The following is a 14,815-nucleotide window of genomic DNA, read 5'->3' as shown; positions in this document are numbered from 1 at the left end:
TAAACCCGAAAATGTCAACTCTTTTGCACTGTCACCTACTACGTAATTGCTACAATTAATGACCTGCACAGCATATATATTCATATCACATAAGTAGTTCGGCAGCCATAATAAGTTGAACAGAGCCAGATGTGCGGTCGTTGCAACAACTGCTTAAGAGGGTGTTTGGATCTAAGGGACTAAAACTAGTCTGATTAAAATTAGTTTTTTTAATAGGCTAAAGTTCTAAACACCCTGACTAAAAAGAGGCTAAAACTAGTCTTAAGGCTAAAATCTTTTAGTCAGGGGTATCCCTACTTAAATGTGGATTAGTCCTCTCTCTCCTCATTTAACTCCTCTCCTTGTACACATGTGAGTTCTGAATTGAAGGGTTTGGAGGATAATAAATGCTCATTAACTTGACTTTTATTCTCTTTAGTATTTGGATCCAATCATGGGTGAGGCTAGCAAATTTTACTCCCACTACTTTTAGTCACGGGATCAAAACGTATCCAAGCACCCTCTAACTAATCTAGTGCTATGATTAATTAAGGAACAGAAAAACGTCAAACATATAACAAACGGTGTGCATTAATTTGAGCATATGAAGGAAAATGGGTTAAAGAGACAAAGGGAACTCAAGAAGCATATGCCAACCCAAAGCTGCTCCTCGCCTATAAATACATACCTGCTTGTAGTCACTCGAGCACAAACCAACTCAAACCATTCCAACCTTTGCTACCTTGAGCTTCCTTGCTAGTACTTACGTACCTAGCTAGCTCTTGCCTCCTAATCCACACTTCAGCTCAGCTCAAAGGAGCAAGCAAAGCCCAAGCCCGCTTCCAGCCCCAACACAAGAGGACATGGAAACGGAGGTCGGCTCCCCGGCAGCCGCCACCGCCGTGCCGACCAACTTCTCCCTGCCGGTGGACTCTGAGCACAAGGCCAAGTCCATCAAGATCTTCTCCTTTGGCAATCCACACATGCGTGCCTTCCACCTTGGATGGATGTCCTTCTTCTGTTGTGTCGTCTCCACCTTCGCCGCCGCGCCACTCATCCCCATCATCCGTGACAATCTCAACCTCACCAAGGCTGACATCGGCAACGCCGGGGTCGCCTCCGTCTCCGGCGCCATCTTCTCAAGGTTGGCCATGGGCGCCATCTGCGACCTCCTTGGCCCACGCTATGGCTGCGCCTTCTTGGTCATGCTCTCGGCGCCCGCTGTGTTTTGCATGTCCGTCATCGATGGTCCTGGCGGATATATCACCATTCGCTTCCTCATCGGTGTCTCTCTTGCCACTTTTGTGTCATGTCAGTACTGGATCAGCACCATGTTCAATAGCAAGATCATCGGCACGGTCGGTGGCTTGACAGCGGGCTGGGGTGACATGGGTGGCGGTGCCACGCAACTCATCATGCCTCTCGTCTTCGACGGCATCTTGGCATGTGGTGCGACATCCTTCACAGCATGGCGCATCGCCTACTTCGTGCCAGGAATAATGCTGGTGGTGATGGGCTTGCTTGTGCTCGCCATGGGGCAAGACCTTCCCGACGGCAACCTGAGAAGCCTTCAAAAAAATGGTGACATGAACAAAGACAAGTTCTCCAAGGTTCTCCGGGGCGCCGTCACCAACTACCGTACATGGATCTTTGTCTTCATCTATGGCTACTGCATGGGTGTCGAGCTCACCACCAACAACATCATCGCCGAGTACTACTACGACAGCTTCCACCTCGACCTCCGCGCCGCCGGTACCATCGCAGCTAGCTTTGGCTTGGCAAATATCTTTGCACGGCCGATGGGAGGTTATCTCTCCGACCTTGGCGCCCGCTACTTCGGCATGCGTGCCCGTCTTTGGAACATTTGGATCCTCCAGACAGCTGGTGGAGTCTTCTGCATTTGTCTTGGTCGCGCGTCCAGTCTCCCCACCTCCGTCACATGCATGGTCCTCTACTCCATTTGCGTCGAGGCTGCATGCGGCGCCGTCTACGGTGTCATCCCCTTCGTCTCCCGGCGCTCCCTCGGGCTCATCTCCGGCATGAGCGGTGCTGGCGGTAATGTCGGTGGCGGTCTCACACAGTTCCTCTTCTTCACATCGTCCCAGTACACCACCGGCAAAGGACTCCAGTATATGGGCATCATGATCATGGTGTGCACTCTTCCTGTCGCGCTGGTTCACTTTCCGCAGTGGGGCTCCATGCTACTCCCACCCAACGCTGACGCCACCGAGGAGGAGTACTACGGTGCCGAGTGGACCGAGGAGGAGAAGAGCAAGGGCCTCCACATCGCCGGCCAAAAGTTCGCTGAGAATAGCATCTCTGAGCGTGGCAAACGCAATGCCATCCTCGCAGTACCTACCAGCCCACCAAACAACACGCCACAGCATGTATAAGACTTCAGTTTTTTCTTTTTAACTTAGTGTATACCACGCGTGTATATGTACACACTCCCTGGGATCGAGGTGGTGCACCCCATTAGGACGGTGTGGTATGTTTCCCACCCACACCACATGACTTTTTGGGCACTTACTAAAATCCCAATAGAGGAGGTCTTAGTCTGTAATAAGGGCTTGTAATATGTTATGAGAAGATATCATATGTGTACATGGATTGCTCTTTACACCTTGTGCCTCCTTAATTTTCCTTGTGTGTGTGTGTCATTTGATTGAGTTTTGCAACTTATACTCCTATTTTTCCTTGTCCGATAGCGGCTTGGCAAAGACGGTGACTTTTTCGTAGTACTATATGAACTGTATGTAAGACCACATGCCGCAGCTCTGCTACTCGTTAACTAACACATTGGTCAATGAGGTAGCTAGTCCCCTAAACTTGCTTACTCCAGCATAAAATACACCTCCTGTCACTAGCTAGCTAGTACTATATGAAAGTAAAGCTACATGCCGAAATAAAATACACCTCCTGTCACTAGCTAGCCAGCTCTTGATATTATGTGGAGCACCCTAAGACTTTAATTAGATTACGATGGCAATGCTGTTTTGACGTGCTGCTGTTAGAAGTAAGGATCCATATAAGCTGTGGAAACTAGCTTATTTACTTAATTTTGTGACGCTACCAAACTGCCTATTTACTCCCATATAAGCTTCTCGCTGAATGTTTGAGCCCTCGAATTAAAATGAGAGTAGGTTGTTGTTTTTTGAGATAGCTTACCAGGCTTGCTGCCTGGTAGTATGAGAGTAGGTTATCTGTCTATATGGTGGTGGTGTTGCTAAGTAAGTCGACAAAAAACGTTGCTACTTATCTGATACTAATAAGAGTGATGAAATTGAAACTCCTCTCTGCCGTTGCACTTTCCAGGTACGTGCGGCGATCCTTCTTTCTAGGCTCAACCTTCTTGTAGTAGATGGAATACTTCACCAAATTCCAAAGTGCAGAACCATTCAAAGAGTTGACCCTAGTACGGCTGTACGGTGCCGTTGCTATGGAAGCGTACGGACAACTATTATATTCTGGCATGAATGGTGGGTGATCTATAGCCTGAGCTCTCATTAGCAACAGGACAAGTTGAGATCTGCTACCTACTAGGAGTATATACTAGTAGCAACAGGACAAGTGCATTTTCTTTAAGCAAATCCGTATATAGAGTTGGTGCGTTCGAGAGAAAAATAAGTCAAGATTGCCAGGAAAAAGGAGACAAAACGTCAATAGAGTCAGTGATAAAAGCAACTACTTTATTGTGATCAATACAAAAATATGCAATGAGGCAAAGAGTTGACATTACCCCCCCTTATAGAGTTGACATTAGCCACGTCGATGCCGAAAGAAGTGATCGGATCTCTTTGTTCTCTGGATCACATGATTATTTGTTTTGGAAATTTCAAAAAAATGAGTTGATTCAAAAGATCTATTGTGTAGATATCAGAGCAAATCTGACCATTGGGAGTTGAATATATTGTCTTTGATTACGGTATTATTATATTCTCAAAAAAAATAGATCGTCTTGAAAAGTTTCCAAAAAGAAATTTACGTTTTAGTGGAAATCCAAAACCAGTGTGGTGTGTAAATATTGTGTGAATCTGACCCTCGGAAGCACGTGAGTAAACTTTTATTGTATGCAGACGACAATATTCTATTCTTCACAAAATTCTAAAATTAAGCTGAAAAGATTTTTAAATAAAAATTGATGGTGTGAAATATAGTGTGAATTTGACCACAAGAGTACCGGTAGTTGACTTCTATAATTTTATTGCTATGGATAACCAATCTCTCTTTAGAAAAAATAAAATTCAGTTTAAAAATTATAGAAATATCCAAAAATAATCTGCTGTGTAGATCTTATAAAAAAGGACTGGGTTCATTATCTTTTTTCCATTGGTCAGAAATTAGTTGCGGTTTTTACGTAACTTGAAATCTGAAACTCTATTGAAAAAAAAAATCCCTGGAAGTATTCCTTAATATGTGGATGAGTGTTTTTTAATAGAAGGGATTACATGATCTTGAGCGCCACTAAGATTTTTCAGAGAGCGCCTCTTTCTTTTTTATGGAAGTGTTGCTCAGATTCATATATTTTACCTCTTTATAGGATTCACTACTACATACTCCCTCCGTCCGAAATTACTTGTCACAAAAATGGATAGTACATCCATTATTATCCATTCCTCATATAAGTATTTTCGGACGGAGGGAGTACAATTTTTGTGATCAAAAAATGAATCTCTAGTATACATGGTCATGCATGCTCTAGGCGCTTTCCAAGACAAACTATAGTGACATCCGAGGCATGACATATTGGTTTGGACTTATTCGTATGTCAAATAAGAATACGCCGAATGAAGATGAAAGACTTGCGGACGTCGTATTAATAGCCGGAGGTAGCAATACATATCACTAACCAAGAGGCATCTAAAAGTCTTGGCATAAAAAACTAACAAAAAAAATCATATCACACATAAGCATGTGTTTTCTACTCCAAAAGGATGTCCAAAGTCCCCGGGCTGCGTCATGTGCATTGTGGTCTCAAATGGATGCTCTGGCATTGGAGGGGGAGGGGGTGGTTGAAGGTGTGTGTGCGTGTTGTAGTGAGGGGGGGGGGGGGGTGATACCTCACACATAACATGTTTGTGCTTTGTTGTCTAAAATTGTACTAGCATCACAGTGGTGACAACAATGGTACATGCACAAAGATCTTTGTGTCATCTATCCGTCCTGATGGTGTCCTCTGCGGCTTTGATGATGAGCATACGGAAGATGTATACCTGTGAGTGGTGACATAATTTTGCGAGTTCATGTGCTCTTAAGGTCTTCTAGTACTCCACTTTGGCGAGTTCATGTGCTCTTAAAGTCTTCTATACTAAACTTACTTGAGTAGATATGGATCACTCTAGCGAGCTGGAACGGTCATACTAGATGTCAGGTCTAAGGGCTAGATTACACCATCATGTTTAATTAAATTTCAATTCAATCTTGTCCAAGATTTCTCTGGTTGTGCTTGTTCATCTTCTTTGGCTGGTTCTCTGGCCGGTTGAGGATAAGAGCATGTACAATCATCCATGTTAACGACCAAAAATATTGTCTTTGCGGTCTGTGTTCGGCCCTTTCCATTGCTTTTTGTGCTGGTCTGCATCATACCATCAGATTCTGATAAGATATTATATAGCGATATACCACATTTTATACAACAATGGTGAAATCGACTGGGCTGGGCCTTGAGATAGTAGTACAAAAATTGCATCGCCGTAACCCCCCCTCCCCTCCACACACACACACACAGACAAGGAAAATTCGCCGGCGGTGTTAGCCACATGAGCAGAAATTTGCAGGTATGCACAACGGTCCAGTCATGTTGTCCATCCGATTGAGTCGCAATCCGCAAAGTTGTTGGATCCCGCACAAGCACACAACAGGATTTAAGTTTTAATTTCCGAGACTTCCGGTTTTTTTGGTTGCTCATACCAAGTTTTAGAAGATGAAACAATTTTCTCGGTCACAGGTTTTAAACTTAAGATTCTGCCAGTCACTCGTACCAAGTTTTAGAAGTTGAAACTTAACAAAAAAATTAAAATGTTATCCAAATGTATTCAAGATAGATATAATTTAAAAGCCCTTGTCACCAGAAACATGAATATGCAAACGAAACTTGACTTGAATTTTTCATTCAAAAGATAGATATAATTTAAAAGCGCTTGTCACCAGAAACATGTATATGCAAACGAAACTTGACTTGAAATTTTCATTCAAAAGATATGAAATATTGGAAACCAAAAGCCAAAAGAAAAAATGCCCGATATTTTGCTTCACGTTTTGTTGCTTAGTCAATTCAATTAGGTGGTATAGGCCCTGTTTGGATCCATATGCTAGAGTTAGTTTGAGCTAGTTGGGGCTCAAATAGCATTAAAGTATCCGAACATGAAGGTTAGATTGGAGCTAGTTGCATCTAACCCACCCAAAAAAACTAGCCCACCCAAGAGGTGCTAATTGGAGCTAGTTTTCATGGGACCCACTAAAAAGTCACTTTTCTCTCTCTATCCACCAGGTAATGACCCATTAAAAAATTATTTTCCTCTCTCCATCAAGTACAACTATTATCAATCTAACCCTATCATCCAAACACCTCTTTGGCTAGAGTTAGTTTAAGGTTAGTCATGAGCTAAAAACTAACTCTAACCTCTAGCTAAGTTAGAGTATCCAAACAGGGCCATAGCCCAGCATTGACCAACGTTGGTGAAAACGATTGTTGGTGTCGGTTGACATAATCTAAAGCCATATATGGATTCTGGCCGTACATACACGCATCATCATCACACTCCCTTAGTTGGCAGCAAGTTGTAGCCAGCGACCAATGATGTACTTTCATCATGCTACACACAACAAGTTTGATGAAAACGATATGCAGCGGGCATATATATATCTATTCTTGAAAATATTACTGCATCACACTCAGCGAAAAAGACCTGAAAGGGGGACTTTCAGCGGAAAGAGCGCAAAGCTGAATCCTAGCTAAGATACAAATTGAGCATCGTCATGAATTGATGCTTACAAGGAATTGACGTCTACTTTTGGTTATAAAAGGTACTCGTGTGTTCCCCCGTTGAAATTTCCTGTATGCTTACGAGAAACAAAAATACAGCTAAATCCCCCGTTGAAATTTCCCAGGGCTGCAAAACAACTTACACTACGTTTAAGTTGTTTTTTTTTGGGCGGGAGACACTATGATAAGCTATCTATCAATCTAAGTGATTCAGATTGCTGGGTGCACTACACGATCTCATACCAGTTATCACTACAGAGATAACTTAATGGCGTGTATAATTGCATGCTGCTACACTAAAATTTGAGTCCCGGAAAAATAAGAGTTGTCGCATGTTTGATAAGCTTTAATTAGAGAGATGGCATCCTTTGTGTGGAACTGGATTCAACTTCGCGAGGTGCGCGTTTGTCGATTATGAAATCCAAAGACTTCTTGGTCATATGAATAAATGTAGAGAACCGTTCAAAGAGTTGGTTCTAGATAGCACGGGCCGGCGATCTGAAGTCTCAAATCCCATTATTCTGCCATCGGCTCTTGCATGTGTGGAGAGCAAAACAGTAGCTGCCGACTGGTGTAAAGATGTACCGTGTTTAGTCTCAAGTCGGCACAAACTTTGGAAGGTGGCAAGAAACGCAGGTTTTACACTGCTGCAGGGATAATATAAGTCACATGCATTAGTGACTGTGGACATAATCATCGGTAACCTACAAGGTAAGTCCTGTGAACATGCTTACTGAGCTCGTTAGTTCGCGGCCGGAGGTGTAATTTTTCAGCTGGAAGATTTTGCTAGCTGGAGTAAACAAATGTTATGTCAGAGGACTAGCTAGCTCATGGTTGATACTACAAGGTCCTCTGGGCCGTCGCCTTGGATGCCGGCAACACGGTGTCGGACCTATCATTGGGGCGAGTAGGGGCCGCCCCAGATCGCCGGAGGTGGTGCTGGGCACCTTTGCCTATGAGCAACCAGATCATCGTCAATGTTGAACTCCCAGGTCCAACCGTGAACTATCAAAGGCGAAGGAGGTTTACAGGGGCTGTTTGAAGATTTTCTAACATATGTACAATTGTTTGTTATCTTAATATAAAATATACCATAGAACATTCTTCGTTCAAAAAAAGGAGGTTTACAGGGGCGGAAGAAAGAAGGCAGGCCTGGTTGCCTCAAAGGCAACGATAAGTGAAAACCCAACCTCTTTGTGTTCCTAGGCCAGCCCATTTGACTCTTCCCGCCAACCGAGCCGAGCAATCTTCCTTTTTCGTACCTTCAGTTCTCTAGCCGGTTCTTGGGAAATTTTAGTTCCAAACAATCTGACTGCAGTAGAAAAGGTAAACAATCTTAACATCATTTCAATTTTGTAAGTAATTTTTAGAAAATATGAACATTTTTCGAAAATGAGAATATTTCTAAAATTTTTGGATTTTTGGATTTTAAATATTATTCTACAGTTTGAACATTCATTTAAACAGGGATTTTATAAAAATATTCTCTATGAAAAAGGAAGATTAGAATGTTTTTCAGAGAAATGTGAACATTTTTCAAATAAAAGTAAAACCAAAAAAAGTAAAACGGAAATAAAAATAATAACCAATACACACTAGTAAAAACTAGTATGTAAAAAATAAAACTAGGCCAAAACCTCCTAGAAAGTTCCTAAACTAAAAGATCGTAGTCAGAAGCTTCCCAGTTTGGAATCCTATAGACATGGTTAACAAGCGAAATAGGTTGGCCCAGTCAGTCGCTTGCTTCACTAGCTCTGTGAAATTTAGGTTGCCGCCCGCTTGAAAAATGGCGGTAAAGAACGTCAAATAGGGACTCGAGGGATTTCCCGATTTGAGCGTCGAAATAACAAAATTGGGCTAGCCCGGCCAGTCGCTCGCCTCTCAACCTTTCCTATTTGACGCTCTTTATGGCCTAGTCATACTAATTATACATTTTACATATATTGTGAATTTTCTTTCTCAAAAATTGGCCAAACATATAAATGTTTGTTAAAACTTAAATATTAATATACCTTACTTTTTGAAACTAAGGGAGTACAACCTTCTTGGTAGACATGCCCCATCTTTTTTGGCATCAACTAAATACAGATATAATAACATATAGTAATGCACATATATCATGTTGTATAACCTCTTACCTACATCTACTAGTAAGATGACCATGCTACGCCACGGAATCACAAATTTTCGCTGGAACATTGTTTACTTAAGTATATATCAGGATTCTAGCGAACAATAAAAGATGTACCAAGTGATTGATCGAAGGGAGGTTATATTGTTGATAGGTACACGTCAAGCAAAAATCAAATGTATGTTGAACTGATAAACCCCAACGTCCAAGCCAAACTGTTGTGATCAGCCAATACTAAATATTGTGAAATAGTTTGCTAAGTGTATTATAATCCCACAAACATATGAAAATCAACAACTGGCTAAGGTGTTAAAAAAATGGTCTAAGAGAAGTAACACGTATGAAATAGAACACATATAAAAAAAGTCTTGGTAGTCGCTCAAACGAATATATCATTACGCATTCCAGTGTTAGATACATGTAATATGGAATAGAGGGATTGCAAAGAGAGTATATACAAATTCGGAATTGTTTTATGTAGAAATAAATAATTGCCACTGCAATATAGAGATATGGTTGGATGGATTGGATGCCTAATGAAGAAGTCCTGATTGGATTGGATTGGATGCCTATTTAAGAGATATGGTTGGATGGCGGGCTCCCGTATTGTGTGCGCGGACACGTGCGCCCGCGGTCCGTGAATGGATAGTGTGCCTATTTTAGGGGATGTCGTTGGAGATGCCTTTATGTTTTGAAAACAGTTTTGATATCCAAATAAAAACATTTTTTTATGTATCTAACTATTCATGTGACTGAGAATGCTGAGTCCACTCGATGGTTACTTGTCACTCCACAGGTAACTTCATGGCGTCCAAAGGATGATTTTTGAATTTTTCAAAATTAAGGCATCCATGGAGCTCGGGCTTCAAAACGCCCTTGTCCCTCCAGGCCCATATTTTCGTTCTAGAAAATAGTCTTACAAGTACTCCACAAAATGTTGACCCCCTGAAAGATAGGAGTTGATGCATGTTCGCTGATTGCTAATAAGAGGGATCAGCCCCCTTTGCGTGGCACTTCAGTTTCAAGCCGGTCTATAAAAGAAAATCGTGGTCAAAGTTATGCCTTGGAAACGGTTTTGATATCCAAACCATCAGTATTCAAAGCTACTTTCGGTCCTGGTTTCACTCTTTAGTTGGCTAGGGAGTCTAAACGTAGTTCTTGTAGAGAAAGTCACGTTAGATCCTGGTTTCACTCTTTAGTTTAGCTTCAATACATGCAAGCGTATCGTGGTTGCAAACATGGACGGATGATCTATATAGCCTGACCTCTCATTAGCTGTAGAAGCGTCAAAGGAGCCGTGTAAAGTGTATGGCAACCAGTACACAGCATACACACGTCCAGAGAATTTGACCCCAACAACCGGACAATTTTTCCATGGCAAGATACCATATATGCTATAGCCTGAGTAGTTGTTGACTAGAGATACATGCTCCTTTGCGTGGCACCCTTTTGCGCCATATGTTCCTTATGAAGTTTTTTTTTAAAGATCCAGGGTTTCCGGCTTGATTGATTTAGGAGAAAGCAGGCAGGAAAACAATGGTGATCAAGTGATCATGGCTACAAGAGGAGCTACTATACAGAGAAACTGCAGAAGAAACGAAAAGAGAAAGGGAAAAAAATCCTTTCCGGCGATTATCTCCTAACATCTTCCCGAGAGGGGCTCAAGACAGCATGCACCCACCAACCGCTACAGCTCCAAGTTCTCCCTGATGGCACGTAGGACATCTTCGTTTGCGGTAGCTTGTTACGGAAAATGCAAGCGTTTCCCTCCTTCCAGATTTCTCAGGTAATCATCATCATCACCGTTGTTCCTTATGAAGTTGATTGTAGGCCGTAAGCACTTCTCCAAACCCCTTATATGATAATCAATTCATATATATCATATGATATCTCCTTGCCAACGGGCTTCCGTGTACACAAAGTACAAGAGCGCAGAAACCTCAAAGAGTTGACTCTAGCATGAGCTAAACACGTGCAACAAAAAGTAGATCGGCGTCCCATGAAAATGGGGAGGTGCACTGTATTTAGACGTACGGTTGGTGTAGATCCATGTACGGTTAGTCGAAGCAAACTTTGCAAGGTGGCTACAAGCATGTGCTATTATCCGCCACTCCAAGAAAATATAAAGTCATAGGCAATGGGGCCGTACACATGCAAGATCATCAGGTAGGGAGAACGGTGGATGCTGCCTCTATCTGTTATTCTCAATGCATCGTCATCGGCGACTTAATGCCCATTGACCATACGTGGCAAGAGCTGGCTAGCTAGAGACAGGACGTGTGTGTTCTTCAGCAGGTAGGTTTTGCTAGCTGGAGTAAATTAACAAGTTTAGACGCTGCATTAGTTTCCACTTATTGATCTCTTCTCATCACATGATACAAGCAAAGATTAGGTAGCCTCCATGTATACACACACTAAACGGCCTCCTCTAAGGGTGTTTTGATAGGCGCCCACAAAGTCACGCGGTGTGGACAGGAATCATCCACACCGTCGTCATGGGGTGCACAATCTCCATCCCAGGGCCATGCACACGTTTTCCTTCCTGGCTTACATGAGGTAACAAAAACTGAGTCATACGTGCTGGGGCGTGTTGTTAGATGGGGTGGCGGGTGCGGCAAGGATGGCATTGCGCCTGCCACGCTCAGAGATGCTGTTCTCGGCGAACTTCAGGCTGGCGATGTGAAGTCCCTTGTTTCTCTCCTCTTCCGTCCACTCTGCGCCGTAGTAGTCCTCCTCGGCGGCGTCGGTGCTAGGAGGGAGGAGCATGGAGCCCCATTGTGGGAAGTGAACAAGCGCAACAGGGAGAGTACAAGCCATGACCATGATGCCCATGTATTGTAACCCTTTGCCAGTGGAGTACTGCGACGAGGTGAAGAAGAGGAACTGTGTGAGCCCGCCTCCCACGTTACCGCCCGCTCCGCTCATACCGGAGATGAGGCCGAGGGAGCGTCGGGAGACGAATGGGATGACGCCATAGACAGCACCACATGCCGCCTCAACACAAATGGAGTAGAGGACCATACATGTGATGGAGGTGGGAAGGGTGGATGCACGTCCCAGACACAGGCAAAAAGCTCCACCCGCGGTCTGGAGGATCCAGATGTTCCAGAGACGAGCACGCATGCCAAAGTAGCGGGCACCAAGGTCAGAGAGATAGCCACCCATAGGCCGAGCGAATATGTTTGCCAAGCCAAAGCATGCAGCAATGGTACCGGCAGCGCGAAGGTCGAGGTGGAAGCTGTCGTAGTAATATTCCGCGATCACGTTGTTGGTGGTGAGCTCGACGCCCATGCAATAGCCGTAGATGAATACAAAGATCCAAGTGCGGTAGTTGGTGACAGCGCCACGAAGAACGTTGGAGAACTTGTCCTTGTTCATGTCGCCATTCTTTTGGAGGCTCCTCAAGTTCCCATCTGGAAGGTCCTGCCCCATGGTGAGCACGAGCAAGCCCATAACCACCAGCATCAACCCAGGCACGAAGTAGGCAATACGCCATGCCGTGAAAGGTGTTGCGCCAGAGGCGATGATAGCATCAAATACAAGAGGCATGATGAGTTGTGTTGCGCCACCGCCCATGTCACCCCATCCCGCCGTTAAGCCGCCGACCGTCCCAATGATCTTGCTATTGAACATGGTGCTCACCCAATATTGGCATGACACGAAGGTGGCAAGTGAAACACCAATGAGGAAGCGGATAGTGATGTATCCTGCAGGACCATCGATGATGGACATGCAGAATACTGCTGGTGCGGAAAGCATGACAAGGAAGGCACAACCATAGCGCGGGCCAAGAAGGTCGCAGATGGCACCCATGGCTAGCCTGGAGAAGATGGCGCCAGACACGGAGGCAACCCCGGCGTTGCCGATGTCAGCCTTCGTGAGGTTGAGGTTGTCGCGGATGATGGGGATGAGGGGTGCAGCGGCGAAGGTGGAGACGACGCAGGTGAAGAAGGACATCCATCCGAGATGGAAGGCACGCATATGAGGGTTGCCAAAGGAGAAGATCTTGATGGACTTGGCTTTGTTCTCCGAGTCCACCGGCAGCGAGAACCTGCCTGCCACTGTGTCACCCGAAGAGCCGGCCTCCATCTCCATTTCTTTCCCTAAGGCTGGAAGCTAGGCTTCTTCTTTCCTTGCTTCTTGGAGCTCTCAGTGTTGTGGACTAATAGGCAAAAGGGCTTCTAATTAAGGCCTAAGAATCTGAAGGTTGCAATGGCTTTGGTTTGTGCTAAGAGAGACTGCAATGTGATGTGTACTTATAGCGTGCAGAAGCACCTCAGCTGGCATATTCTTTTGCATCTATGCTCCCGTTGCTTCCTTTTGTATCGTCCAATATTTCACCCATCCTTTCTTGATCTGTTCACATTGGTGTACGGCATTAGTTATATGTTTGACCTGCTTGTGTTCCTTAATTAACGGGTCCCAACTGATTGCAAGGAATAACAGGGATCGTACATCTGTCCTGTTGAACTTATCAGGGCTGCCAAACTACTTATATGATATTGTTTCGACTGCATTAGCTGTTGCGACTTGCAAGTACAGGGCCGTGCAATGAGTTGATCCTGCATGATTTATCGGATCTGGCCACAAAACTTGCAGGTTGAGATATCCCAAACGTACTTGTACGCTAAGGAAAACGATCAAGAGTTGACTCTAGCTGGCTTTCATGCAGGGGTATGTGTAGTCTGCAGGGTTACTGCATGCATGATTACTTGTCATCGCACATGTAAGCCGTCGAGTTGACGGCGCTTAAACGATATGAGTTTCACCTTATTTGCTGCTTAAATTCGTTAGCACTCGTACAAGTTTGACCTTTTTTTTGTACGGAGTAGCACAGGAGTAGCTTTGTTGTTGAAAAACCGTGCAGAGAGTTGACTTGGAAATACCATTCGACTCTTTTGCATGTACATGGGAGAGCCACGAGCAGGATTTGGATGGGATTCATCAGTGTCGACATGTACTCCATTAGTTGGCATCAAGACTAGCTTATGATACCAAGTCTAGTTTTATTTAGGTGCGGGAAGCTTTCTGTTGTTGAATAATTGTAATAGCGTTCGTCTAACTAAGAAACTATTACGAGGAGATGTGTACATAAACACATCAATTCAGCGGGGATTACGCGTCTGCCTTCGCCCTGCCCATACCTTGAATTTAACTGGCTAGCTAGCTGCCAAGCTGCTTATATGATAAGTGTTGGCGCCGCCTCTCCTTGCAGTGCCGCTTCTTCTTCTATCTCGAGCTGCCTCGCACAACTCTTCAGGTTTCTCTCAAGAGCACAAACACACACACACACACACGCACACAACCAAAGAAGATGACCTTACAGCCTCTTGTTCATTTGCTCAACTTATATAGCAGTACAAAAGAGTCCACACCCAGCCACTACCTCACATATGCACACTGCTGGCCGGCGCACTCGGCCACTAATTCATTGAATTTTTTCACTGTTCTAACCTATTGTTTGAAGTTGTGTACAAAATGAACCCAGTTTGAAAAGATTTCACGATCTAATCCATTTTGAAACGCCATAAGTCGTGGCGTTGCAGTCCTACTACCAAACGCCACTCAAGTGTGGCGTTTCTTATCACCACCAAAACGCCGGTGTATTGTGGCGTTTTCATTTCCCTGCAACGCCATGCAAGTGTGGCGTTTCTGACCAGAGCCGCAACGCCAACAGCTATGGCGTTTCTACCGGCCTATTTATGGGGCCACCCTCCACT

General features: G+C 44.2%; 2 protein-coding genes across 2 annotated transcripts; one reads left to right on the top strand and one right to left on the bottom strand.

The window, feature by feature from the left end:
- Nucleotides 1–704: 704 nt before the first annotated feature.
- LOC123403692 (high-affinity nitrate transporter 2.1-like) lies at nucleotides 705–2,593 on the top strand. The gene has a single exon (XM_045097605.1). It carries the CDS (start codon nucleotides 843–845, stop codon nucleotides 2,370–2,372), a length of 1,530 nt encoding a protein of 509 aa, XP_044953540.1. The 5' UTR covers nucleotides 705–842; the 3' UTR covers nucleotides 2,373–2,593.
- Nucleotides 2,594–11,435: 8,842 nt separating this feature from the next.
- LOC123404086 (high-affinity nitrate transporter 2.1-like) lies at nucleotides 11,436–13,303 on the bottom strand. The gene has a single exon (XM_045098014.1). The coding sequence runs from the start codon at nucleotides 13,188–13,190 to the stop codon at nucleotides 11,667–11,669; it is 1,524 nt and encodes a 507-aa protein (XP_044953949.1). The 5' UTR covers nucleotides 13,191–13,303; the 3' UTR covers nucleotides 11,436–11,666.
- Between the last annotated feature and the right edge of the window lie 1,512 nt (nucleotides 13,304–14,815).

Source organism: Hordeum vulgare, chromosome 6H, assembly GCF_904849725.1.
Source record: "Hordeum vulgare subsp. vulgare chromosome 6H, MorexV3_pseudomolecules_assembly, whole genome shotgun sequence".
Taxonomy (NCBI): domain Eukaryota; kingdom Viridiplantae; phylum Streptophyta; class Magnoliopsida; order Poales; family Poaceae; genus Hordeum; species Hordeum vulgare.
Note: the sequence above shows the minus strand (reverse complement) of the source record. Positions and strands in the feature narration are given on the sequence as shown.